We start from the raw sequence: 26,276 nt of genomic DNA on the forward strand, positions 1-26,276 counted from the left end.
AGCTAACAAATTTGTCTGGATGACTTGTAACTCTCTCTGCTTATGAATGAGAGCTTTCAATTTAAATATATCAGTCCTGATAAGAAAAAGAAGATTAGGAGACAATGACATCTGCTGGCTTTGGAAAGAGAAGACATCAAACCAGCATATTCTGACTAGACAAAGACTTTGTTTTTTAGCAGTCCATTATTTTCACTTTGCCCTGAAGCTATGAACCTGTAATGTAAAAAAGGGGGCACAGAAAATGCTGCCATCAAGAACTGGCACCTTGTGACAGAGAGTGACTGCTGGCTTCTGCTGTGATCCTGAGCCTGTTCAGGAGGGCGTTTCAGAGAGAAGTAAGGTCCTGACCATCAACTCAATGGCAGAAGTTTTGGGGCACCCTTGTAAAACTTTCCCAAGAGACACTTCTGGTGTACTTATTTTTTGCATCAAAAAACAACAATCATAGCTAACTATCCTTCAAGGAAGATACTGTCCTAGAAAACCAGAATAAAAGAAAAAAAAAAGAGAGAACAAATTTATGTTTTATTTCTTCTTTGGGGTGCTGTGACAGATCCTCTTTCATATTTTTGTGTTGAAACTCTTAATTAGTACTGTACTACATATAGCATCTCTCATCTGGCAATGTCAGAAATCTTTAAAAAATAAGTTAATAATAGGTGCCTCTCTTTTTTGCAAAGTTAGGAACTTTTTATCCAACATTTCCAGTATCATTTGTTTGGAGATCATAAGATTGGATTGAAAACCATAACATTTGCATTGAAGATTTTAGGGAGATTTTTCTATGTTTGCTTTGCAGTCTTGTTTGATTAAGACTCATATTCTAAATCCCTCTGCAATCTCTTAAATCTCTGCGTATCATGTTGTCACATCTCTCCAGAAGTAGAGATCTAAGGAAAATATTGAATAGGAGGTGTTTCGATTTAAAAATTGAGATTTTTTTTTTTACCATTTGGAAGCATTTGTAGCACAGTAGCCACCTGAAGGAAATGGGCATTCTTTGTTTCAAAGATTTCTTCAGGGGCCCAGAAGCTGAATGGAGACACCAGAAATAAAGCCTGTTCCTGGTCTCTGACTACAGTGAGTCTTAATGTTTCTCTTGAATAGGTAATCTGAGACAGAGATACAAAAAGTTTGTCTGCAGTAAAATTATGTCCAAATGGCTGTGTGGCTTTTGAATTCGTCGTTCAGACTCTGTATAAATGGAAAAGCCGATTGCAATACAGGCAGGAGACTCAAAGTACTTATTATTTAGTCTCTGTTGTCCATTTTCTGTTCATCTTTATTATAGCATCTGTCTTGCCTTCTACCACTTACCTTCAAACTCCAGAATTTGACTTACTAGCTGATAACTACTAAAAGTCAGCATAGTGTTTTTTTGTTTTGTTTTGTTTTCTATTGTAATCATACTTTGAATGTCTTTTTCAATCAGCTTTTCCTGTACTAAACTGTACTAAAAGGAAAAGTGGAATCTGTTTTCAACAGGGTATAATAGCATACGTTTGAAGTCAAATGGATATATTACAATTATGGTTCCACTTCAGAAACAATTGTGCTGTGTCATCACAGTGCTTTTGTATGTGAAATATAATTTACTTATTTCGGAGGGAGAAGTGTAAAAATATTTCTGTGATTCTCTGTCAGCAAGCTGTCATTCACTTTACTCTGTAATAGGTGAGCTGTTTGTTGTCATTTTTGCTCTTTCTGTTTTGTTGTTTTGTTTAGTTTTGCTTTTTTTGCTTTAAATCAAGCCTGGTCATCTAGTTGGCACACTGTACCTGGATTTGTATGAAAAATGTATTGAAGTATCACAAAAGCAAATTAAAAAGATTAGAGTTCTCTGCACCCATATAGGCATGTTTAAAAACTCTTCTGTATAGAAGAAAATAATAGTTAACATTCATAACACACTTCATAGAAATGCATTATGTATTGTTACCACATCAGCTTGTAATATTGGTATGTGGCTTCAATACCTTGCTTGTGTTTGTAATTACATTTAAAAAATTTAACTCCCCTATAGTACAATGACTAGTGGAAATGCATGATTCTTTAGGCAGACATTTCCTTTCAGACTGATCTAATGACTTCAGAAAATGTCACTGTTATTAAAGCTTATTAACTATTGATACGCAAAAATAAAACTTAAAGTGCAATAGAAGACATTAGTAAATATACTCGTTGAAAACATTTCTGCAGTGACTTATCCGATAACTCTTTTGATTTGGGTTCTGTGTCAGATGCACTTAATACCCTGAGTAGCTATATTTTGCAGATCATTGGTGGCTTTCATCAAAATTAGGCTAGGACTGCTCCAGCGGATGAGTGACTGAAGTGTTCCGGTAGAGTGCAATAATTATTCTAGATTAATACAATATCCAGCTAAATTCTTGGCTGGAAGCAAGATTTCCTGGACTGCAACAGGGCGGCGTTCACCTGATGCTAGAGAAGAAGGCACAGTACATACTGTAGAGGTTTTCTTGTATGGTTACTGATAGGTTAATGTTTGATGTGTAAAGGGTTCTGCAGCTTTATATCTGCTGAAATTGATTGCATATTTTGGTTTTAATTCACACGACCACTTTAAAGTGGCTTTTCAGTCACCTGTTGATGGGTTTATTATTTTGCTTTGCTTTAATTGTGGAGAGGAGTCTACCACAAGTTTTGAGTATAAAATATTACATCTCTGTGACCAAATGTGATGCTGGAGAGGCACCTAACTTCATTGAAAGTGGCATTGGTGGAAAAGTCCTCTTTCTTTTTCTGTTCACACTAAAAAAGCCTGTTTGCAGTCTCAGTGACAGAACTAAATACTAAAGATTAGGACTAGCACATTGCTTTTTCTCCACAATACCAGTGAGTCCTTCCTTAGCAGCACCAAGGAACAGAGAGAGAGAGCTACAGTAATTTATCAAAGATGTGCAGTAAATCTGTTGCACCTTCTTGCCCATGAGCTGCTGGTTCAGTTCTTTGTTATCAGGCCATAAAATGGACTCAAGACTTTGCCTGTTGCTTTCTGAGTGCATGTCTGAGTTTCCTTTAATTCTTCATTTACTTTTTCTTACCTCTAAAGGCTCTTTAAATGTCTTTTTGCTTTTCTCTTTTTGCTTATTTTCCATCAGTGGATTGTGGGGAACCCAAATGTTCATCTCAGGTTTGCAGTACTTGGGTGCATGTGATATGCTCTGGCACTGTAGCAGCACTTTTCCATATGCCTGCAGCCCAGCCCTGGAAGAATCTCGGATTTGTGTAACTACAGAAAAAAAAAAATGAAATAATCTGGCTCAGCTTTTCCAGCCCATTTATCATAAAACAGATTTCCTTCTTCTTAAGAGGCTACAGAGGAAGAGCAAGAGAAATTGGACATAAATGAACCTAAGTTGAAAAGATCTGTGTAAAATTTCAGCACTGTTTTATTTTGCAGATGTATTTTTTCTAGTTTTGCAACTAATGGCAAAATTAATGGATTAAGATAAGTTTTTTTTCTACGTGCTAATGACCATGGCTGGAAAATCTTTTTTTATTATTATTTATTTATTTATTTTTAAACATACACCATTAAATGTCTCTTTATAAAGTACCATGAAGTTTGGTTGATTTTAAGCTAAATGGCAACCATCTAAATTTCTGACCTTGTATTTTCCTACTGAACTAAATGCTTTGATCTACTTTAATGTAATCAATTACAGAATGAAACTCTGATTTGGAGAAAAACAGATGATTAAGTGTTTTTGCAAAATGGAGACAAATAGCCATCTCTCCCTGTTGTCAAACACATTTCTTTTTGTTTGAGAAAAAGTGCAGGTATTTTCATTGTATGTTGGCTGTGCCACTTAATGAAATGGACCTATCGTTACAGCTCAAAACTATATATAAATTACATATTGTTACAGTTGCTATGGAAAATAATTACCATTATTTAATGGTAGCTTATGAAACCATTGAATAAGAAAGGAGATGTAGTTTTGAAATGCAAAATGCTTTTTCCCTGGGGAATGTATTTAATACCAGCTCTTAATTTATATTATTTTCATATTATCTGCCCTCATAGTTATTTTAAATTGTGTCTCTCTTAAATATAAACAGGTACACAAAGAAGGCAGCTTGATTTTGGACACAAGATATACCTGTATGTACTCTGCAATCCTATTTGTTGTACTTTCTAGTTTTAAGGATGTTTTTCACTCATTCTCCAACCTTGTCTCTTTCCCATCTTAGTGTTAAGAAACAGTGCCATTACCATCTCATAAATTAGTCGTAGACTGCTTCAGGCTTCAGGCTTGTCTAACTGTGGCTCACCTCAGTAGGATATTGCCTTCTAATATCAAAGGGATTTAGATATATGTCATAAATGACATTCTGAATTATAGCCAAGAAGATATTATTAATATAAGTGCTTGATACTGGCCTCTTCAAAAATTATATGTTCTATCATGCATGAATCTTATGGGATTGTTCATAAAAATCAACAAATATGCCTCTTTGCAGAAATTTTCTAAATAAAAAGTGAATCATTGTGGTTTACTCAGGAGAGGGACAGATGCAACCACATGTGTAACTAAGTAGAAAACTTGAAAGCTCAATATATTTCAAAGGCAAAGATGGAAATAAATCTTATGGGTACATTATATTGTCAAACCCAGCAGTAATTTTAAGATTCATTTGCCTCCCAATTATTGATATGTGTCACACTTCACTGGAGTTGAGACAAACCCTGTTTATTTCTTGCCTTTTCTCTACCTCCATCAAAATTTGAAAGGTGTATAATATAGAGAGAGGTCTGGATCTGAGACTTATTTAAATAACAGATCAATCCAGGGCTTTGTACAAGCAAACAATATTGGGAACAATTGCAGATTCTGCACAGCTCTAACAAATCTATGGCAATTAAAATAAAAATCTAGCATTTATTTGCAAGTGTCATGCAGTGGTGTTCCATCTTCCTGACAATAGACTGATTTACACTATCTCTGGTAAAGCTTGATCAAACTTGGTCGTTGCTGTTTTTTCAGGTACTGTTTGTTACTCTACTTAACGTTTAATATAGGGCATAGTAATAGAGTGCATGCTACTGCTGAATAAGCTCATTCTAGCCAATAAAGATGATACAACCTTGCAACAGAGACTGTGTGAGCATCAACTGGCTTGAAATCCAGATTCTGTCATATGCAGTGTTGATGGTCTAGCGTTTCCAGGTTGACTTCTGTTTTCAAGGAGCCAAACAGAAATGCTGGATGTAGTTTTAACTTTACAAAAGTGGTTTTGGCTCATTTCTCATTAGTGCACTTTGTTCATACCTCAAATGTAAGAAAGGAAGAAAAATGAAAACTTTATAAAGGAATGTGATATTTAACACAACATAACCTCGTTGATTAAATAGCTTAGATTTGGAAAGGATTAGGTATTTACCATATGTAAATAAAATTATTAATTACTTAAGATATTGTTTACTAAGATTTTTAAACTTCCTGATTCAGGGTGTAAACTAATTAGTAGGCAATGTGGAAAAAAATTCATCACTACATGGGACGAGTTCATGAAAAGCCGTGGATGAACAAAAAGAAAACTGCCATGAGGTATTAATATACCAGCAGAGACATCACTCGCTCTTGACAGGAGACTGTAAATGCAGAATGCTAGGAGAAATAATCCTCACAAACTGGAGAGCTGAAGTGGAGATGGCAGCAGCCCTTCAAGAAGGAGGAAAGCTTGAAATAGCGTATTCAACCTTCTTTGAAAATGGTATCTGTAAGAATGGGCAATAATTAGATTTATATCTTAAATAGGCCTTTCTCAGCAGAGACTGCACCATGGCTTTTTTAAGCACAGGTGGTGCATTTATCTTTCTGAAATGTGAAAATCTTTCTTAGTTTTCTAGTCACCAGAATAACAGCTTACAAGATCCTAGTTCAACAGTGCAGTTAAATCAGTGCTGTCTCAGTTTGTGGCAGGGCTGTTAGCCTGTGGTCCAGGAGCGCTTTGGCAGGCTTTGTGCTCCTGTCGGTAATGAGGGTTAGGAATGGGCCATAGCTAACAGAGGTCAGACCCCTCTAACAATTCACCTTCTTCCCACAAGCATATAAAAGGAAAAATAAACCAACATTTTATTCAGCAGCACAGTGCTATACCACTTCGAGCACTACAGATTTCTCCCAGCCTGCACAGAACCCTGTGCATCTTTGAGCCACTGTAGATCCTTTCTCTTACTTGTCTGTAGCCTGAAGGATTTGCTGATAGTTTCATGAGAAGTCCAGACTCCTGACCCCAGCACACTTATCTTCTCTGTCCTATTCAGAGAAAAGTGTAGCAGAGAGAAGCTCTGTTCTTGCACAATGCTGTGCGGGGAGCCTACCAGAGAGCCTCTACAGCTATCCATATTCCCAGATCTTAAGCAGGAACTCATGAATGCGATGGTGGCATAGAGAAACATATGCCACTGTTAAGCTAATTTAAAATCATATCTGCATTTTTTGTTCTTGTTGTTGAATTTCCAGTGCCTTTGGATTTCTATGCATTTGTATGTATATTTGTGGAGGTTTGTGTGGGACTACAAAGTGAGTGAGTATATCTGTTAATCCTGAACAGGAAAATTGATGTCACAGAAACATAAAACTACAGAGGTATTTGTTCCTGTAGGCAGAGTGATATTGTAATTAAAGGTAATAAAAACATGGTAGGATTCAGCTTCTCTGTTCTTTACAGTTAAGTGTAACAGAGGAACTGTGGAGTTACAGGTAGTTTGCATCAAGTATTTTCTTGAAAAGGGACAGAGTCTGAAAGCTTTGGAGAATCAAAACATTTGTTGTTCTCATATGCAAAAAAGTGACCTAAATACTATTTCTCTGCTTCTGTTTTTCTGCTCCCGTAACACTAGGGAAACTCCAGTGACATCATAGTTCATGAAGCTTAACAACTCCTGCTTCTTTCTGGCTACAAAGAGAAGCTGATTTCAGCATTTTGTTCCAGCTCAGAATTCTGGGTGTGGTAGCAGAAGACTAATCTCATACCTGCCTGTGTAAAGTATTCTGAGGCATGGAATAGTATGCTCTTGCAGTGTGCAGTGTTACGAGCTATTATAAACTTTGTGGATGTCTTCGTACCTATCTTGTAGCTGTGATGAGCGTAAGGGTTTCTGGTTACATACACATTGTGAAGCAGAATAAACTTACAGGAGCTCCTATATTACAGTATGTATCAAGCTGTACCACAGCTGCAATATGTATATTTCAGTATACAAGCCAGAGTTGTTGCTTCTCAAAGTTCACAATAGTGATATTGTAACAAGTCAAAAGATGTCAGGTTACATCTCCATTTTACAGAACCGTTCTTGTAGCTCTTTTCCCTTCCAGTCTAACGTTTTTTCTAAAGTGGAAGATGATTAGTAATTGTACTGAGGGAATTATTTTTCTAATTCTTTGCATTGAAGTCAAGGATTGATGATATTCTCACTCATTTCTCAAACTTGCTCACTATTATTTTAATTTATTTTTCTAATTGTCTTGTTATTTTGTTAAATGATTGGTGTAATAAGGCTTTGCAAGGCTTTCAAAATAAAAAAAAAAAGAAACATTCAATGACATATTTCAATCCAGGGCATGAAATCTGAAAGTTCCTGGGCCAGACTTTCAACAAATTTTAATTTTCTAAGTAGTCAGTTGATGAACACAGTGCTGAATTTGGAACTGCACATTCATCTGTTTATGTAATTTGCTCTTATTTGGGATTGCCTGCTTTTGTCAATAGGCTGTTAGACCTTCGGCTCGTGAAACGTTGGCTTGGATTCTGTTGCTGCTTTCTCTTTCTGATCATGGTTCTGACTGAGTCTTTCATTTGGCAAAGTGCTTGTAGGCAAGCAGTGACTTTTTTTGTAAGAGTTTTCTGGCTGGCTGATTTTTATTTTTTTATTTTTTATTTTTTGCGTGGTTGAGAACAATACAAGAAGTAGTGAAAAGGAAATGGAAGAAAACCGTGAGTCACAATTGCGACTGACTCTGATTCCTGAATCCTCAAGCACATGCTGCTGTTAAACCCCAGCACATCTGCAGTCAGCAAATAAAATCCTAGTGAGAAATTAGCAGTGTTGGAGTGATTTTGAACCTGGCATTCCCATGGAACAGTGAACTGTTGCATCGCCAATATCCAGATGAAGATACCAAGATGAAAAATTAGTAAAATTATGTTAATCTAACTTAGCACTTAAATACACAATTTCAGTTAACTAGATACTCTAGTTTCAGTTACTTATCTGCTTTAAGTCTTCCCAAGTGAATAAGTCCAAGTGCTTCATTTAGATGTGGATGGTGTTTTTCCAAATACCATTACATCCTAGTCAAGCAGAATATGGAACATAACTTGTACAGTTACAGTAGAGTTTACTGTCTTTACTTCCTACTGAAGGGAACTGGAGGGAAGTAGAGTTATTTCCTTCATGTGCTGACAGCATGAATTAGCTTATGTTTGCTGATTAGTACAACAATCTTCCAGTAATTCATTCTTTTTCTGCATGAGTTTTCACTTCAAGTGTTTTTTATTGGTACAGCATCTTTGAATTTTGTGTGTTTTTCCAAGTGTAATTAAGACTTTAAGTTCAAAGGGGAGAAGCACGAGTAACATCTAAACGAGAAATTTAATGCTTAATACTTCCCAGAAAGACTGGAGAGAGATCTGACTCTAATCTGTATAGAGGAATCAAGATAGAAACCATTTTATATTCTTTAGGGCTTGCATAGTGCTTTGTGTTTGTGGAAGGCTGTGCTAATACTACTGAGTGGTTGCCTGTGGACTACCGAGTGCCTGTGTCCCCTTAGATTTATCCTGTACACTGGAGTTCTGTAACGGTAACGCAGCAGTCGGAAAGAAGTGTTACAAAGTGTGACAAACCCAGTTTCCTCTGAAGAGTTCAGCTGCCATGATGCATATTTTACATCTTTCTCTGATATAAAGAGAGGTGTGAGTTCCTTTCTGATGTTACATTTTGGAGCTGGCTATAAACATTTAGATTTGCCTGGAGCCTGAAGACGTCCATCAATATCAAATACTTTATTTTGGGTGAAGGGGCAACAAATCTTTTGTAACTGGATAGAAGAAGCGAGTTTTCTAATACAGTTGACCTCATCTCAGGAAGTTAGAAAGTGTTTGACACAAATGCCGCTAATTTTGCAACATACTATGTAGGCTGATAAATATTCTGACTTAAAGAAGTATTGTAATGAAGTCTATTGAACGTTTCGGGAAATACTTCAGGAATGTAGAAGAAAATAGGAAATTATCTGCAAGTGTCTGCAGATGTAGAATTAAATCCAATAAAAGCATGCCTCCCCAGGAAGCTTAGCTAAACTGAGAAATAGGCAAGGAAATGATAATATAAAATAAAGAAATTTTGAAGGATGAAGCAGAAAGAATACGGGGAAAAAAATGTGGAAGAACAACAAATCTTTCAATGTAGATAAGTGATTTGGTGTGAAAAGACTTTTTTTTATTTATTTAACTTAATTGTGCTATATATTAAAGCAAGAGTCAAAGCTTCAAGACTGAGACTTTATCTCATCTGTATAAATCTCTTCTGAATCTAGTGTCATCAAGTTTTCTGCCAACCCTTAGGCTATTGTTTTATTCAGCAATGTGACTGATTAATTTTAAGAAAACAAACAAATAAAAACCCATCCATGGACGTCTGCCCATCAAGAGAATGTTTAGATTGTAGAGTTAAACAGAGAGAACCAACAAAATGCCCCCTCTTGATAAAAATAGCCAAAAAAAATGATACTGTTTGTCTTTCTTTGGTATATCCAGTCTGTTCGTTGTGTTGAAGCTTACATATGTTCTTTATTTCTCTAAAGCTGGCATCAATTATCAACTGAGGGACAAATGTATGAGCTACAAAATAGAGGTAAAAACAGAAATATGAGATTGCCTATTTAGGTTTTGATTTTTCTTTTTTCAAGAGGTAAATAAATACACTTTTTCAAATAATCCCACAAGGACATCATTTAGGGAGAAGAAGCTAAGCAAAATATTGTTCCTTCTCACACTGGGATACAACTAGCTGAAATGTCTTCAGGAGTGAAATTTGATTGTAATAATAGACAAAGACGACTTTGAAAAGCTCCTGTGATAGAAGGTTTTTGGGATCTGGCAATGCTAAACTGTGTACCTGAAAGACACTTATGTACATAAAGCCTAAAGAGAAATTATTGTAATCAATTGTATTGTTTTTCCTCACATTTCAGAATGGGATGCAGCATACACAGTATTACAAAAATCAAGTGAGGAGAAAGGGATGTCATTTTAATTCATCTAACTAAATTCTAATTTTCAGGCCCTTTGTCTGGCTGAGGAATAGCCCTGGCAGGATAGTCACTGTTGGCAGAGAAGTTCATTTCTTTCCCAGAAGAAAAGAAATCAAAACAGCTTTGCACTGATCAGCTGGCACAGACTACCGGATCAATGGTTGGCAATTTGCAGGGCTGTGCTGTAGATAAGGCTGTCACATTTTGGCAGTCTCATCACTACCAGTCAGCCACATAATAGCTGATAGGTCCCTTTCAGATAAAGATGAGAAGAGGACAGAAAACTGAAGAGAAACGGGAGTGAAAGGGGGATGGAGGAGGAAGGGAAGATGACAAATCAGTATTTTCAACCTCACATTTGTCCTTTGGTCTCCAGTCCATTTAAATATATGTTAATATTGCTGTTAATTTTTACAGCTTTCACCTGATAAATAGTGGCACTTGACAGTTTTTTTTTTGGTTTTTTTTTTTTTTTGAGTGTATGTCTTTTATCCTTCTGAAAATGTGCGGGTGTGTCCTGAAAACTGAGTCCAAAACTCTCCCTCCCCTAACCCCCCAAATCAAAAGCATAGGTTCAAGGTGTGTGCTTGAGATGCCAAAAATATACCTGTTTTATGTATTAAGATCATTGTCTTTCACTTTCTTCAGTGTAAATATGACATAGTGCATATGTTATCTTGAAAAAGGAAGGTAGATTTTTGCCCAGATACACTCTTGGTCTGTTATTTATTGCAGCTTAGCAATAGTTGATAGTCTTGTGGTTTCTTTCTGTGAAGCTTGTGTCCTAGGGAAGACAAGCTAGTTAAGAAGTGAAAACAACAGAGAAAAAAAGAAAAAAAAAAAAAAGAAAAAAAAACACCACTTAAGCAGCAACTGAATTATTTTCAGATGTTTCTGGTTTTGAGAAGACTGAAAAATAGTGTCCTTCTCTGAATTCTGATGCTTTATACTTTTCTAGCAGTTCATTGGATGTTACAAAGAAATCTGTTAGTGACTGGATGACAGTACAGTGACAAGAGGTGTGGGAATCATTACATTAATACTGATAAAGCTGCTAAATATGCATAGGAAGATTCAGACATTTCCAGAAGCATGAGAACACACAGAGTAAAGGATTCATTAGTTAAAAATGCCCAGGCTGTTCTTAATCAACTTGAATCTTGAGCTTATGTTAGATATTCCCAACTACAGGGAATGCTCTCTAATTCCAATGTCTACTGTTGAATAGCCTTCTAAAAACAGTTATACGCAGTGTAGGGAATGAGAAATTTTTTTTAGCTTTTTCTTTCAAATTTTCAAATTTTACTGCTCAAGATAGAGATTTGTGAGGGAGATTTGTAAAGGAGATTTGAAAGCTTTTTTTTTTTTCCCTGAAGATACAGTTTTCAAATGTCTTTATCAAAGCAGTATAATATAATATAATATTTGGAAATCTCTATACAAATCATCTCTGCTATTTAGTCTTTCATCCTCTTCTTTGTGAATAGAGGGAAACCACTCTTTCTGATCCATTGCAGACAAACTGATGAAACTGCATGTAGCTGCAGTTACGTAGAACAACTCTCCCTGAAGTCCAAAAGCATTTGCAATATAGTCAGCCAAGTCTTTGATACTATTTTCCAACTTGATTTAGACAATTCCTATGGTGCATTGCACCACTTTGTTGTGAATTGATCTCAGAAATGCCAAAAAGAGGAAAGGAAAAGAAAAGAAAGGAAAAGAAAAGAAGGGAAAAGAGAAAGAAAAGAAGGGTAAAGAGGGGAAAAGGGGAAAAGAAGGGAAAAGAAAGAAAAAAGAAAAAGGAAAAAAGGAATAGAGAGGAGAAAAGAAAAAAAAAAAAGAGGGGAGGGGAGGGGAGTTCCTTTCCTTATTGGCATTCTAGGGAATTAGAGACCAGGAATGAGAGAGCCACAGTGGCGGGCTGACATGGATTGTTTATTTAATTCTTCCAATTTGTTCACCTTAATGAAACACCAAAAGGTTTGACTGAGCGGTAATTAACAAGAGAGAGCCTGTCTAATGAAACCAGTACAGGATGATATTTGTTTCAAGGATCAATAAAAGACTGTGAGTGAAGATCATACCAGTATCATGCAGGAAAACAAATCGCCTTGTGTCAATCAATTGTCATGCTGCACATGCATGAGTCTGTGTGAAGCATTTTAAATATTGCATCAGAAGAAAGACAGGAAAGGAAAGGATTGGTAAATTTGGAGGTATCTAGTACTTAATTTGTTGGTCTGTCAGGTACTATAATTATAGCTGCAGCATTCTTTTTCTGTGCCTTCAATAGTCATTACTAAGCAATTCTAGTGACATAATCAAATTAAAGTACGCTTCTATTAGAGCGCACAGAGTCCTTTGCGTAGAGTTTCTTTGTACACTTACTATTACCGCTTGCAAGTTTTTAGGAAAACAACACAGACTGCATTCCCTGAAAAGAAAGAAAGAAAGAAAGAAAGAAAGAAAGAAAGAAAGAAAGAAAGAAAGAAAGAAAGAAAGAAAGAAAGAAAGAAAGAAGAGCAGCTGATAAGAAAGATACTTCCCTAACAATCCTTTTGGCCTTCCATAGGCAGCAGTTGGATTCCCCATTGTCACTAGTTGACTTAGCAATTAATAATGCAGCAATTTGCAGGGAACTTCCAGATCTCAGTGCACAAGGCGTGATTTTGTTTATACAGTAAAGTTGCTACTGACAATAACAGAGTAAAAAGGAAACAGTGGTAGAAATGTTGTATCTCAAAATGTATAATCAATTTGATTATGGAAGAAATGGAGTTAGTGTCAAAGAAAGTTAAATATGTGCTACACAGTTTTTTTAATCCCTGTGGATGCAAAGATGAATTACAAAATTTCATTAGAGTTATTGGTAGATTTCCATGATTCTGTACTAGAGCACTTTTTTCTTTTTATTCACCTGTATAAAATAATTAGAAAAATAATATCAGATTTCCATCTAATGTATAATTTGTTAGGTATTCAGAAAAACTCATTTGGATGATTGGAATGTATTTTAACACAAATTCAGATACTAGACATACAAAAAACTATAAACAGTAAAATTTGAAATTGAACTTTTGTCTGTCTGTTTAATCCAGTGAGTTATATTTGCAATGGACTTTTGTTCTACTCATAATTTTAGATAATAATTATATGCTTCTGTTTTTCACCTTCTCAATTTCCCTAACTTTCACAAAGATGTATGGTTAACATGGGATTTATGGGTAATTAATGCATTTGGCTAGTGTAGTAATTCCACGTATAACATTAGCACAATTGGGAATAGAATCTTATCCTAAAATTCATAGTTATTAGATATATCATGTAAAATTGTGAATTCTACATGCCTGCTGATGAAGTATATACTTATATATGGATATATATAGTTCTGTGTTCATAAAAGTCTTTGATTGACTAGAATTTGAGCTGGGAAGCTTTGGAGTATTAATTCCATGAAATTTCTTCTGTTAACCAGAAATTTAAACCCTCATGCAAATCTTATGGGCATCATTGAATCCAGCTGCAGAAATTGTATTCATCAATTGCATTTGTAACTGACTGACAGTTTTTAAAACTCCTCTAATCTTATGAAGTGGAAAATAGCTCTGACTGGTTTCATTCCTTGTGTGGCAGAGTCCCAGTCAAAAAACTGCCTGTAGGAAGTGGAATTTGTGTCGATTAGTCAACCACCAACAGCTGCAAACAGGAGGTAAGGCAGTAGAAAGACAGTGACTATGCTTTTTGCCGAAGTATCAAAGACAAGATGATCCACAAGTTGCTCAAGATGGCAAGAATTATAGGCCAGAAGCTGCAACAGATTATCAAGAGAAAATCATCTTTAGGCAGTAAAAATAGTAGTTTTGTTTGTCAAGATACTTCCCTGTCAAATTATTGGAAGACACATGGGATAGTGTGAGCAATGAAGATTGCTTCGGTGACTACTCAGAAACATTATTTCTTATTATTTCACTCGTGTATGTATGTTGATGGTGTGTATATGAAAATATATGTGTGTGTATGATGACACAATTAACTCCTGTCATCAAAATCAAGTAAATGGGTTGTGGAAGGGTACGTGACAAGAGTGTGTTCAGTTTGCAGCCTTTTCTTTGTGTGACAGAGGCATTTTAATGGGATAAGGGAAAGACCGTGCATGGTGAAACAGATTTACCATTGATTAAAACCCTTTAACAGCTTTCAGTTGTAACAGTGAAACTGTCTTTCTGCAACCATCAATCTGGCAGAAAAAAAAATCTTACAAAAATAATTCAAAAATACTATTTGTGAATATGTCAAAAATCTAGATTTCATTAATCAAAATGAGATGCAAGTCATCACAGCCATTGAACTATAGAAGTAGTAAATGAATACAGTTATTTAGGATCCAACCTAGGCTCTTCTACATTAGGTACCGGTTTGTGCTGCTTGTCGGTTACATCAGTTGTTGGGAGTTCTTCAAAGTTCTGAAGTGTAACAATTTGGAAACCTGAATTTTACAAGGCTTGATAGGTAAAAATTGCATTTATATATATATATATATATATATATGTATATATATATATATATTTATTATTATTTTTTCCAGTGACCAGCATGTGAACCATGAGAAAGAAATGTTGCTGACAGGAAGATAATTGAAATCTTTTAGGTGCAGTGCTAGCAAAATTTCTGAAAAGTAGACAAAGGCTTATGTTAGAAAAATTAACTGCAGGGACTTCTGTCCAAAATAGATAACAGCAAATTGATGTGTTTGATCATGACAGCCATCGGAATGATCATAATCTTAAAGATAGAATTACATGGCAGAGTGCTGGAAGGTCACAGTAATAAAGGGCAGCCATGGTCATGTGGGTAGGTAGATTAGCTCCAAGTGCTCCAAGCTTGCAGTAGCTCAGGACAGCTCCTTAAATTTCTCTTCCTTGAAGGATATAAATGATATACACTTCTTTAGCTATTTTTCTTTCATTATGTTTATTTTAACACTATAAATCTGATAATGTTGTTACACTACTTCTGGAAGAGGAATCGATCCTCCTCCACATTTTACAAATGATACAATTGAGAGGTTAATGGATGCTAGATTGCATAGATATTACCTATGTGTTAGTCCGATGTTGATTTTTAAAAAAATCTTAAGAATACATCTTATGATAAGGCATTACAAAGACATTAATTTGCTACAAGTGTGACTCTGTGTCATGACCGATAGTGACCATTTATCTAGAAATCTGTGTTCCAGGCCATCTTTTTTTTTTTGAAGTAGGTATTCATACCTATCCAGAACAACGTGCCTCCCATTGGAGTACATACTTATTCTGCAGGAGTGAACTCCAAATGGAAGAGAACCATACAATACGTAAGAAAAATGCCCATGTTTTACCTGTGCTTCTGTTAGGACACTTGCATAAGTGTTCATCTGTCTATTAAAGTAGCACTGTTTGTTCTTTTGTTACTACTGAGTGTACGTATATGAGTTGATAAATACTTTTCCTTTATTTGATACTTTTTCCTTTTCTTGTTTTGAAATTTTTAATAATGTCTTAAATAATTTGTTTTTGAAATAAGAGCACATGTTTAGAGTATGACTAGGTACATTTTCAATGTGGAGAAAAACAAAACATATGGAAGACAATTACTTTGCAAAGGAACAGAAAAGTAACTGTTCAGTATCTAGTTTTCCGGTTTCATGTGCAGTTATAACAAAAACATTTAGAATGGAATGGAACGGAACAGAACAAAATAGAATAGAACAGAATAGAATGGTTAAAAGAGCATCCTACTTCTCAGTAGCAATAAGAAGGCTGAATTAAAGTACATTGTGTTTTAAATTGTATTTCACTTGTAAATTGGTCTGGAAATTTGGGCAACTTACAGATATTCTAAAACAGAGCATCCACCAAAATATGACATTTTATCAGGAAGGCCAAATTATTGGTTGAAATGAGTTGGAATTGACAAGATAGTCTTTTGTAAATACAAAATTCCTGAATTTTTTTTATTTTTTTAATATTCCTTTCTTTCTAAATTTGATAGGCTATATTCATTTTATAAGCTATATTATTATATAGGCTATATTCATTATACTGAAACAACATATCTAAATCAAGCATCCAGACTGATATCTCAGAACTATTAGTTGAAATTAAGAAAAGCTAAACACGAATAGGTATGCCTTAATGTAACGTGAAAAGGCAAAGGAAGCATGCTCACAGTTCTGGCAGTTTTGCTTTAGTGCTAATGTGTGTTGTGTTTGTATCTGAAAATTTTCTAATATTCCATGTGCAAAAGTAATCTCACATTTGCTTGACACTTGTGTCTATGTCTGGGTTTTTGAAATCAGGTACATAGGTATCTATGCAGTAGTTTGTTTTCAGATGCTGAAAGAAAAGGTTTTTATCTTCCATTCCCTGTAATCTCTCCCTCTGTCTCTCTCTCTCTCTCTCATGTATGTCTGTCATTTTTATCCTAAGAACCTGTCTTTATTGTTGAGGACTTTTTATATTTGACATTTCAGCCATCTTTTGTCCACAGCCTTATCATTCATGTTGGTGAAATTGTTTATTTGTAACACCACTAGTGCCTAAATATCTGTGAGAGATTTCAAGGAAAAAGCATGAGGAAAAAGTGACTTGTTTTTATGTTGTATCAGTATTCATAGCACTTGTAATTGCTGTTGAGTTGCAAAGAGAAAAAAGGAAACCTATTAAACAGATAAAATACTATGTATCTGAATTGTGAAATGATGGGTTTAGCATCTAATCTAGTTCAATCTGTGCAGATGCTGCTGGAAAGGCTTAAGGCTATTTCATTCTAAAATTTTTGCAAGTAGTTACTTTTACTTGTATTTATATATTTAGAGTAAGTTGAGTTCCTTCCTTTTGAAGGATACAGGCAATTAAATATGTGTTCTTTCTTTTCTTTTTTGGTAAACAGAAAAGAAGAGATGTCAGCACAAACTATTGTGTCACACAGATTGGAGGATATGCCAGTGTGACTGGTTGCTTTCCTCCCTAATACTTTGAAACTGTTTCTTACTGTTGTATGGATTGGGTATATGACAGGTAAAGAAACATCTACTCATTTAGGATAGAAAAATACAACTGTAAAGTCTCTAGGTGTTTGGTTTGATTTAAACCCATTTGCAGTTGTGTAAGAGAGAGAATAAACCCTAAGGAAAGCTATAGAACTGTGATGTATTGCGCTACAAGGACTGCATTAGAGCCCCTGTCTGGTAGTGTAAATAAAGACTTTTATATTTTCATTTATTGATTGTAATTCTAAGAAAGCTTCACGTTGTCCAGTAGAAGTGGCTGAAAAATAATGTATGGAAAATCTATTGGAGATACAGAGGCATTTTAGAAAGTAGAGAACCATTAGCTTTATCATCAAAGACAAAAGCATTGTTATATACATGCTGCTTTGATTCTCTGAGAACCTATTGCTATTTCCCCTTGTGTTGAGCTGTTAACAATACCTTCAGTAGAAAAGGCAAAATCTGTTCTCACATAAAGGGATGTGGCGCTTTTTAATCCATTTGTATTTTCTTGAAAGCCAATATTTCCTGAAAAGAGTGGATCCAAACCATCTGCTATTGGTATTATTGGATTTTTCTCTTTAACTAACTTCATTATGACCAGATTCAGCTCTGGGTTCTCTGAAAATACATGAGTACTGGTCAGAGTGTGTGCGGGGGGTTGGGGGGATACTAAAAACTAAACAAGCTCGACTTGGAATCCACAATGTAGCCCCATTTTTAACAAAGGTATGAGAAAATTGCACAGCAAAGTCTGTGGAAAAAATTACATATTCCATTAAGGCTATATTCATATTTCTTTTTATAGGCTTTTGTATCACTGAAGGTATAGAGGTTATGACATAGTATGTAATATCTTCAGTATTTTAATAGAAATGACTGATTAATGTTTCACAAAGCATTAAAATTCACTAGTCACTTCATTAGCTTGTGAAAATTAGCTCTTTTCAACACAGCATATATACATTGTGCTGCTTTTCTGCTTTCTCTCTGGAATAAGTATATGTAATATATACAGCAGTGAATGTCTCCTTCAAGGTTTTTAACTATCAAAATACAAGTGCTTGAGTAGGCTGGAAGCACTGGCCTGAGTTCTGCCACTTTCATGATTCTCAGACTCATGAATCATTCCTTGTGGCCCAGATATCATTGTTAAAATGAAAAAGTGTGTTAACAGTAAAAAGGTATGGAAGAGATCACAGCTCATATTAGTCAATCTAAAGCCGTCTTTGTGAAGTCTTGCCTTGCAATCAAAATCTGTTTTTACTCACATAAATAACAAAGAAAAAAAAAACAAAAAACAAAACACAATGATCATGATCTAAAAATTCCCTGGGTATGTCTAGAGAGATGTTTGTAGTCATCTCTTATTTATACCAACTTGATGAAAGAAAGAAATAGCATCAGGATATAGAATTTGTCACCTAGTCTTTGATCAGCACCTCAATAGGAAATGCTACTTAGGGGGGAGAAATGTATTCCATGATCATCAAGTCACAGTGTTTCTGTGTCCTGAGCACTGATGAACAGTGGGAAATGGTGATGTGAAGGGACGGGAGTGTTAAGATTTAACTGGAAGCTTTGCTACATGCAATAAATGCAAATAATATACAAAGCAAATATTTGTAATACGCCACTTACCATTAAGGCATAAGAGAACTAACGTCTTGAAAAGAATTGAAGGAGTAGAACAAACAGCTGAACCAATGACACAGAAACATGGTCAATGGTTCTGCAGAAGCACTAAGCAAAGGTGTGCTTTTATTTCTCTAGAAACGCAAAATAACTCTATTGATTTCAGTCATATTGCCCTGGATTCACACAACTGGAACAGAGGAGACTCCTGTTTACCGTTATGTAAATCTGCTTAGTGCCTATTTACTTGTCCAGGATATTTTCATCTGCGTACCAACTAACGGTGCTAGTAATGAAATATCTGTTAAGTTCTGTAACTTGATTTTTCATCTTCCTAATCTTCACACTGCAAATTCAAATGCTTTAGAGGGAAGATGAATGCCTCTTGTCTTTTCAAGTTAGAAATATTTAACAAATACCCATACATCAGCCATCTTGTAGACTCTGCAACATTTCTATGTTTGGTACCCTGTTGCAGGAAAAATCTGCAGAAAATATAGACCTGTAATTTGAAATTTGGTCATTATATATGCATTAAGATGTATTAAACCTTTCAGTGTAGCTGCTTATTTTAAATGCACATTCTGAATATCAATTTTATTGTTAGAAAATATCAAATCATTCTACTATTATGTATGCTGAGGAAACATAGTGAGACTAAAAATATAGGAATACCACAGGGACTGCAAACAGCATTCAGCCTGTTCTCATCTCTGAGCACATCTTACTAGTACCAATGGAAGCTCTTTTCTCCAGAGAAAGGAAAAAAGACATTGAAGTCATGCGGAGTTCCTCCTCAGAGACAGACGAACGGCAGCCCCTCTGCTCACACAGATTTGGTTCCATGTACTGCAGAGTACATCAGTCAAATCTCACCCAGAGTCAACACACTAAGCAATGTGTAGGACTCCTTGATAAATCCCAGCCAGCCAACGTGCCCACTTGACTGTATTTTAAAAAAATTTAAAATCAGGGTAAGTGAATATAAGCCAAATATGAACTAAAAGACAACATTGTTTAGAGACAAAAGTTGAACATTGAAAGTAACTTTAAACTTAGCATATACTAATGGTAATCACTAAATCCTGTGTTAATGCCCCATTTCAGTAGCTGCAAGGACCTAAAAGCAGCAAAATGACCAGTTTAAATCTAAAAAAGCAATGGTGTTTAATTACATGCTTTTAACATACATTTAATAATAGGTTTATTTTTCTCTATTTATGGTTTACACACACACATATCCAGATATGTAAAATACAATCCAGTGCATCTAAGAGATACCTACACTACTTACAAATGAGCCTCTGCTACAATGCTGGCTTATCCTGTAGACGCAGGTAAGCACGTAACTAGAAATTAGTGCAAGTGTTCATCTTTCTCCATGCTAGAAATCTCGCAGGCTTTTTCACTGCATGTTCCAGCTTCACATTCGCTGGTCAGGTGGTGGGAATTGGGCAGCTGCAGCTTTTCAAAAGCTGAGGAAGTTCTGTGTGCAAACTTGCCAGTTGTTTTTAAATAATTTAGCGTGCTTATAAATGACTTCACACAAGACAAACATAGCTTGTTGGATCCAAAGTTTTAACATTTTATCGTCACATAAGCATAACAGTAATATTAAAAGAAAAATAATGGACATTTTTTTCTGTTCTTTGAGGTCATTATGAAGAATTTGCTTATCACAGTGCACTGGTTTGCTAATAGGCTACATGCTTGCTTAAGCCAGAAAATAACATGGGCAGGATTGTGCCTTTACTCTGCAAGTAAAGAGAGTGACAGTGAACACACTGCCAATTTTTGGCTAATAGTTTTTTGTTTGTTTGTGTTTTTTCCTGTGGCCACCGTGAATGGTCAATCTGGAACCTGAGGGACAAAGCAGAACCTGTGTGACAGATCTGGAGGCCATGACTTCACCGAAACATAGCCAAGGCTCTGTCAGGCTCCAGCTGTTAAACACAGCATGAGTTTCATAATTTCAATTTTCCTGCTGCTTCTCTGTTTTAGTCTATTTTTCTATATTCTATTTTAGCTGGAGTCTCCCTAATTTCACAACTCCCCCATGGTGTATAGGATTTTTTTTTAGCTGTAAGGATTGTGAGTTGTTGCCTTGGAAACACAGTTGTGCATGCAGCTGTTGTAACTGTACTTGTTACTTCTGCTTTATCACAAACGGTTTCAAAGCTTTTCTGTATTTGTCTGACATTTTTTGATTCTGTAACTCTTTATAACAATATGTTTGACAAATTACCAGAGAAGGAAATAAAACCTTAACCTTGCAATGTACAGAATGCCCCCGAGATCCTGACTGAATCAGCTGTTTTCTTGGCCTTGGAAGCCCCGAAAGCCACATTCAAAACCTGCCTACCTATCTGGAAAAAATATTGAAATGTAAGATTTTTTTTATTTATTATTATTATTTTTTTTTAAGTTTTGATATTCTCCATCAGAGCTTCTATCTGCAGGACCAGGGGACAGCCTGGGACTGCAGCTCCTCCAGGTTTCCAGGATGAGAGCAGCCATCTGCAGGAATGTGCCTGTGCCAGCCCGGGCCCCGGCAGGGCTCTGGCTTGCTCAGACAAGGACAGGTCCAGCAGGTCCAGTACAACATAGCAGGTGATGCATGAGTATTTCACCCAAGTAGAGCAAAAACCTTTCCCGTGAAGGCTACGTTGGTACCAGAGAAGGACTGCTGTTCATACTTGCCGCCTTCCTTGGGAGAGTCCTTAAGCCTTTCCCTGGGGTTGTCTTGAAGTGAAAGTTGTTTGACCCCTTTCACTACCAGGAAAAAGGGCTGTTAGATCTGAGAGAAACCACACAGGGCCCTCTTCCAGGGCAGGTTCTCCCTGCTTGCCAGCTGGTAACTAATGCCAAAGCTCAGAGACTGCTGAAATGCGTTAAGACAGTAGCATAGTTTGAAAGTTGTATATGTTCGCTTTTTTTTAGCCAAGGCTTCTAATTGCCGGCATATTTTCAATCCATATACCTGTCAACTACACCAGTTTAGCTGGCATTGCACTGCCTTTATATTGTCTTCTACTTTTATAGCAATATAAAAAATGGTTCGTTTTTTGTATGTCGCTCCCTCGCTGGCGCTCAGACTGCTGAGCTTTCCCATTTCCCCTGTGTGTAAGATAAGCCGTAATAGGAGCAGAGGAGGACAGGTGGGCACTATTTCTGTTACGCTTTCAGAAAGAGTAAAAGAATGCTGCACAAATAAATAGAAAGCCTGCTAGCTCCAATAAGATACTAAAATGTTTCTGTCTCCTCGCATCTAACTGTTTTCCATGGACCCCAGTACATTGCAATGCGCATGTCTTGTGCTGTGCATTGTTTGTAACTAAATTTTTTTAGATGTCTTTTCCTGTGAAAATATGAGTGAAGCCAACAATTGAAATTGCAGTCTTAACCATTTTAGATGAACAACCTGCAGTTTGGTTAGAGTTGCCGTGGAGAAAGGTAACCTTAACTTACAAAGTGATGCTTACAATAGCGTAATATAGTTCAACTTTCTCTTTCAATTTAATGTCTTAAGCTGATTTAACCTTAGTACGTTTATAGTCTGCCTTTTGCTTTTGAAAGGATTTTGTTAGGAAAGCCACCTAAAAAACAGAACAAAACAAAAATATGTTGCCAAGTAATGTGCAGCTATAATACACAGTGTTGAAGCAGAGAAGGAATGGTTGTTCATGCTTGCTTGTAAACAACCTCTATAAACTCAGTGAATATATGTCCGTTTCGTACAGAAGAATATGTATTATAAAATGTCATTCATATGATGAAAAGATAAGTTAACAAAATTATATTCCAATTGCAATTGAAAAACTCCAGGCAAAGGACTGGATAGTTGGATAGTGGACGATTCTGGAGTTTCTTGAGCTCTGTCTGAGAAGTATATAGAACATCCTGCAGGGCAATCATAATCCAAGGGGCCATTTTACCCCTTGCTTTTTTATGGCTCACCCTTCGGAGTAAGAGATGTGTCTGCAAAGAACCACAAGCCATATCTTTATTCTCATTTTACATTCATTAAGCTGACAAGGCTGATGTAGGAACTGTTATATTGCAACAGTTGCTCACTGTATGGGAAGAGGATTCACAGGGCTTATGATCCTTTTGTCTGGGCAACTGCAACAAAGTGAATTCAATGAAGTTCAGAATTAGAGCAAAAATGTGCAGTAAATGATAGCATCAGTTTCATCTCTGTAATAGTTTCAGAATATAATAAAACATTAAAACAATTATGATCTAGATTGCTAGAATGTTGACACCTAAACTAATCTGTATTTTTACAGCTTTTATCACAGTATCTGAAATATTTGCTTCTACCATTTGTGTTGTGTATAGAAAAAATTGTATGTGACTCCACAAAAGAAGCAGTATTCTGGTGGTTAGATATTAATGATCTTTTAGCATCTGTAGCTTAAGCATTTAACTTATTAAGAATTTATTGAGGTTATGCCCTTGGTTGCTGATTGGAGTGAGCTGTGAAAAACATTGTACAGTGTTCTATTGTATTCTGAGATTTTCTTCCTGTCAGCTCTTCCTCAGAGGACAGTGTTTAACATAATAACTTTTACAACAGAAGTTTCCAGAGCCTGAACTCTGGAAACATAGCCTATTTTGGACTTGCATGTTTTTTGTTTGCTTTATTTTTTAACTTGACTTGGGCGATCTTTTGGTTGGGAATGAGATTTTCAGATGCAAAATGCTACCTATGTAATAATACAAACATATGCTGTGCTGCGCTACATTAGCAAGAGTGCAGTCAGTAGGTCCAAAGATAGGATTGTTCCCCTCCATTCAGCTGAACATCACTGAAGGATGTTAAGCAGAGGCCACCAAGATAATCAGCAATCTGGAAAACTTGTCTTGTGATGAGAATCTGAGACAATTGGGTTTGTTCAGCTTGGAGAACAGGAGGTAAAGGGAAGGTCTTGTCTGCAGTTACCTAATCTGCAGTTACCTAATAAAAGGGCAGAGAAAAAATGGCGTCAGACTTTTCTCAAAGATGTGCAGTGGTAAAATGAAAGGCAAAAGAATCAGGGTACAAAGTGGGAAACTCCGGTTAGATTAAAGGAAAACTATTTTCACCATGAATGTGGTCAAACATTCAAACCAATTTCCCAAAGATGCTCTAGAATCTACATCCTTGGGGACATTCAGAATCCAACTAGGCGTTGCTTGGGGCAAACTCTTCTAGGTGGATGTACTCTGAGCAGGAGGTTGGACAGGGTGAGCTCAATAGGCTACTTTCAATCAAAATTACTCTTTGACTGATTTTTTTTCTTCTCATCAAACCTGTCAAAAATGTATTCAACATCTAAAAAAGTAGTTGTGTGGGGGAGGCTTTTCATTTGACAATTCTTTTTACTGATTGTTCAGGCACAGATACTCGATACTCATACAAATTGGCCAATATTTGCCATTGTGGAAAAAAAACCAGTAAGATGAGAGAAAAAAGCCAGACAAACACTGGTGAAGGTTGTCCAGACCTCAGAACTCTCTCAGAGAAACTCAAGAAATAAACTCTCTTAAATTATCCTTGTAGGAATGGGTGTCAGTGGAAATGAATGCTACATTTGCTACAAATGATAGCATCTTAATCTACGCACTTTGTATTTCCTCAACTCTCTTCCCTATCGTATTTCAACTGTCAAACTCCAAAGTCAAAAAGTTAACAGCTTTGCAGATGAACTTCTGCTTTCCCATTCCTAACTGCAATTGCTTCTGACAGCCTGCGTTTGCCTATCTCTGAGATTCACAGAGATTTATTTCCATCTTGGCACTGAGGACTGGCATCAGGCTATTAAACATACCAGGACGCAGTGAGTGAATACCTATCAATATCCTGAAGACACTTGGGGTCTTAAGAGCCTTTAGGGACTTGTGCAGGTAAGGAGATACCTCAGTGATACCTCAGATACCTCTGGCAGCTATTGCAACAGCCTTATGAACTGAAGATTTAGGAGGTTTACTTACTGCTTTGTTTCTGGTTCTACTGATAGAAATTCTCTGTAATAGGAAAGGGTATTGGATACGGTGCTTATGAAATTAAATGTAGAGAATTAATGGTCACTAAAGTATTATTTTCTGTCACTGTTCGTACCATCGAGAACGCAACACTTTTCCAAAGAACGTCAAACCACAAAACAGGATTTTTTGTTAATACCTTAAAACTTTGTATTATTAAATCCAGAGATGTATATCTTATGTATGGTGATCATTTGTCACCTTATGTGGCAAATTAAACAAAGTTTAATATTTTTTAACAACAATTTTTTCTATAAAATATGAGTCTTTGCAAAGTAGCAATGGTGATTTTTTGACAGAAAGTGTAAAAGATCTTCTGTAGCCTTTTATGAGCTCTCTTATATTAACAAAGTTTAGTATAGACCTATTCTGCCTTCTCAGGACAGTTTTATTACACTGCAATGCATTCTTCAGTGCTTTGCTGGAAAAGAAACTGCTATGGTTGGTGTGCAGCCCCTGCATAAGATGAAAGTAGTAAGTTCTTCCCTCCAAATGGCAAAGAGATGTGTCAAAATTCTGCATAATCTCAAAATGGTGGCCTCCACTCTCCCATTTCTACCATACTTAAATGTTTTGACACGTTGTGGTAAAGGTACAAAGCACTGATAGTGTTCTGTTACAAAGGTTAAAAAAGGTTAGTTTGACGGGTCTTGAAAGCACTGATGTATAAGTATGTGGCAAATCCATTCTGTAGTCAAAGCAAGGGGGAATAGGGGGGATAACTTATCATTAATGAAGCATTTACTGTTATTTCAGAAATAACCAGCATTGGTCACAGAAATAGAAGGAAGGTGGTTTCTTTAAGGTACTTAATCTCTGAGGGGAGAAACATGGAGACTGTGCTGAATAAAATTTGGACAGTGTTGGTTTTTTGTTTTTGTTTTTTTTTAGCTACCATGCCTACAGATACAATAATTAGCTATTGACCAAAGCAAGAGCTTGATGCAAAGACGGAATGTCCTTAAAATGCCCTGTTCTAACAAACGAGTTATTGAGTCAGCTGAAGTAGCTGGTAAAAAGTGCGGATCTGATATTTGTTAGTTAGTACTCTAAATGACTTTACGCATAAAACCCCAAAAGAAAACTAAGAATCAATTAGTGAGTATATGTGTGCCATTCTATATACTATGACAGGCAAACTGTTGGAAGCTGAAAGTGTTTTGTAACTCCCTTTCAGCATGGTTGGGCTTCTTTCTCAAATCTTTGGGCAGTTAGCTGATGGTGACCCTGCTCTTCAATTTATCATTTTCCCTGCAAGAAAAGAACTAGAGAGAATAATGGTTTCCCAT

At 36.1% G+C, this 26,276-nt stretch overlaps 1 protein-coding gene across 23 annotated transcripts in view; it reads left to right on the top strand.

Annotated features, from left to right (window-relative positions):
* PCDH11X (protocadherin 11 X-linked) overlaps nucleotides 1-26,276 on the top strand; it is a 484,442-nt gene that overhangs the window by 280,069 nt on the left and 178,097 nt on the right. For 2 of the 23 annotated variants that reach the window (XR_013938708.1, XM_080553214.1), the window contains one exon: nucleotides 4,090-12,051. The exons of 16 other annotated variants lie outside the window; for them this stretch is intronic. Coding sequence is in view for 4 of the 7 variants with exons in the window: in XM_080553199.1 (XP_080409325.1) it covers nucleotides 13,926-14,001; nucleotides 15,556-15,648; nucleotides 17,226-17,314 (258 nt within the window). In the remaining 3 variants the exon portion in view is untranslated. Of the gene's footprint in view, nucleotides 1-2; nucleotides 12,052-13,925; nucleotides 14,002-14,700; nucleotides 15,679-17,225; nucleotides 21,344-26,276 lie in introns of those variants that run through there. 5 more of the 23 variants (XM_080553199.1, XR_013938709.1, XM_080553203.1 and 2 more) reach the window with 5 other exon arrangements.

Source organism: Anser brachyrhynchus (assembly GCF_964034855.1).
Source record: "Anser brachyrhynchus genome assembly, chromosome: 13".
NCBI classification, from domain to species: Eukaryota; Metazoa; Chordata; class Aves; order Anseriformes; family Anatidae; genus Anser; species Anser brachyrhynchus.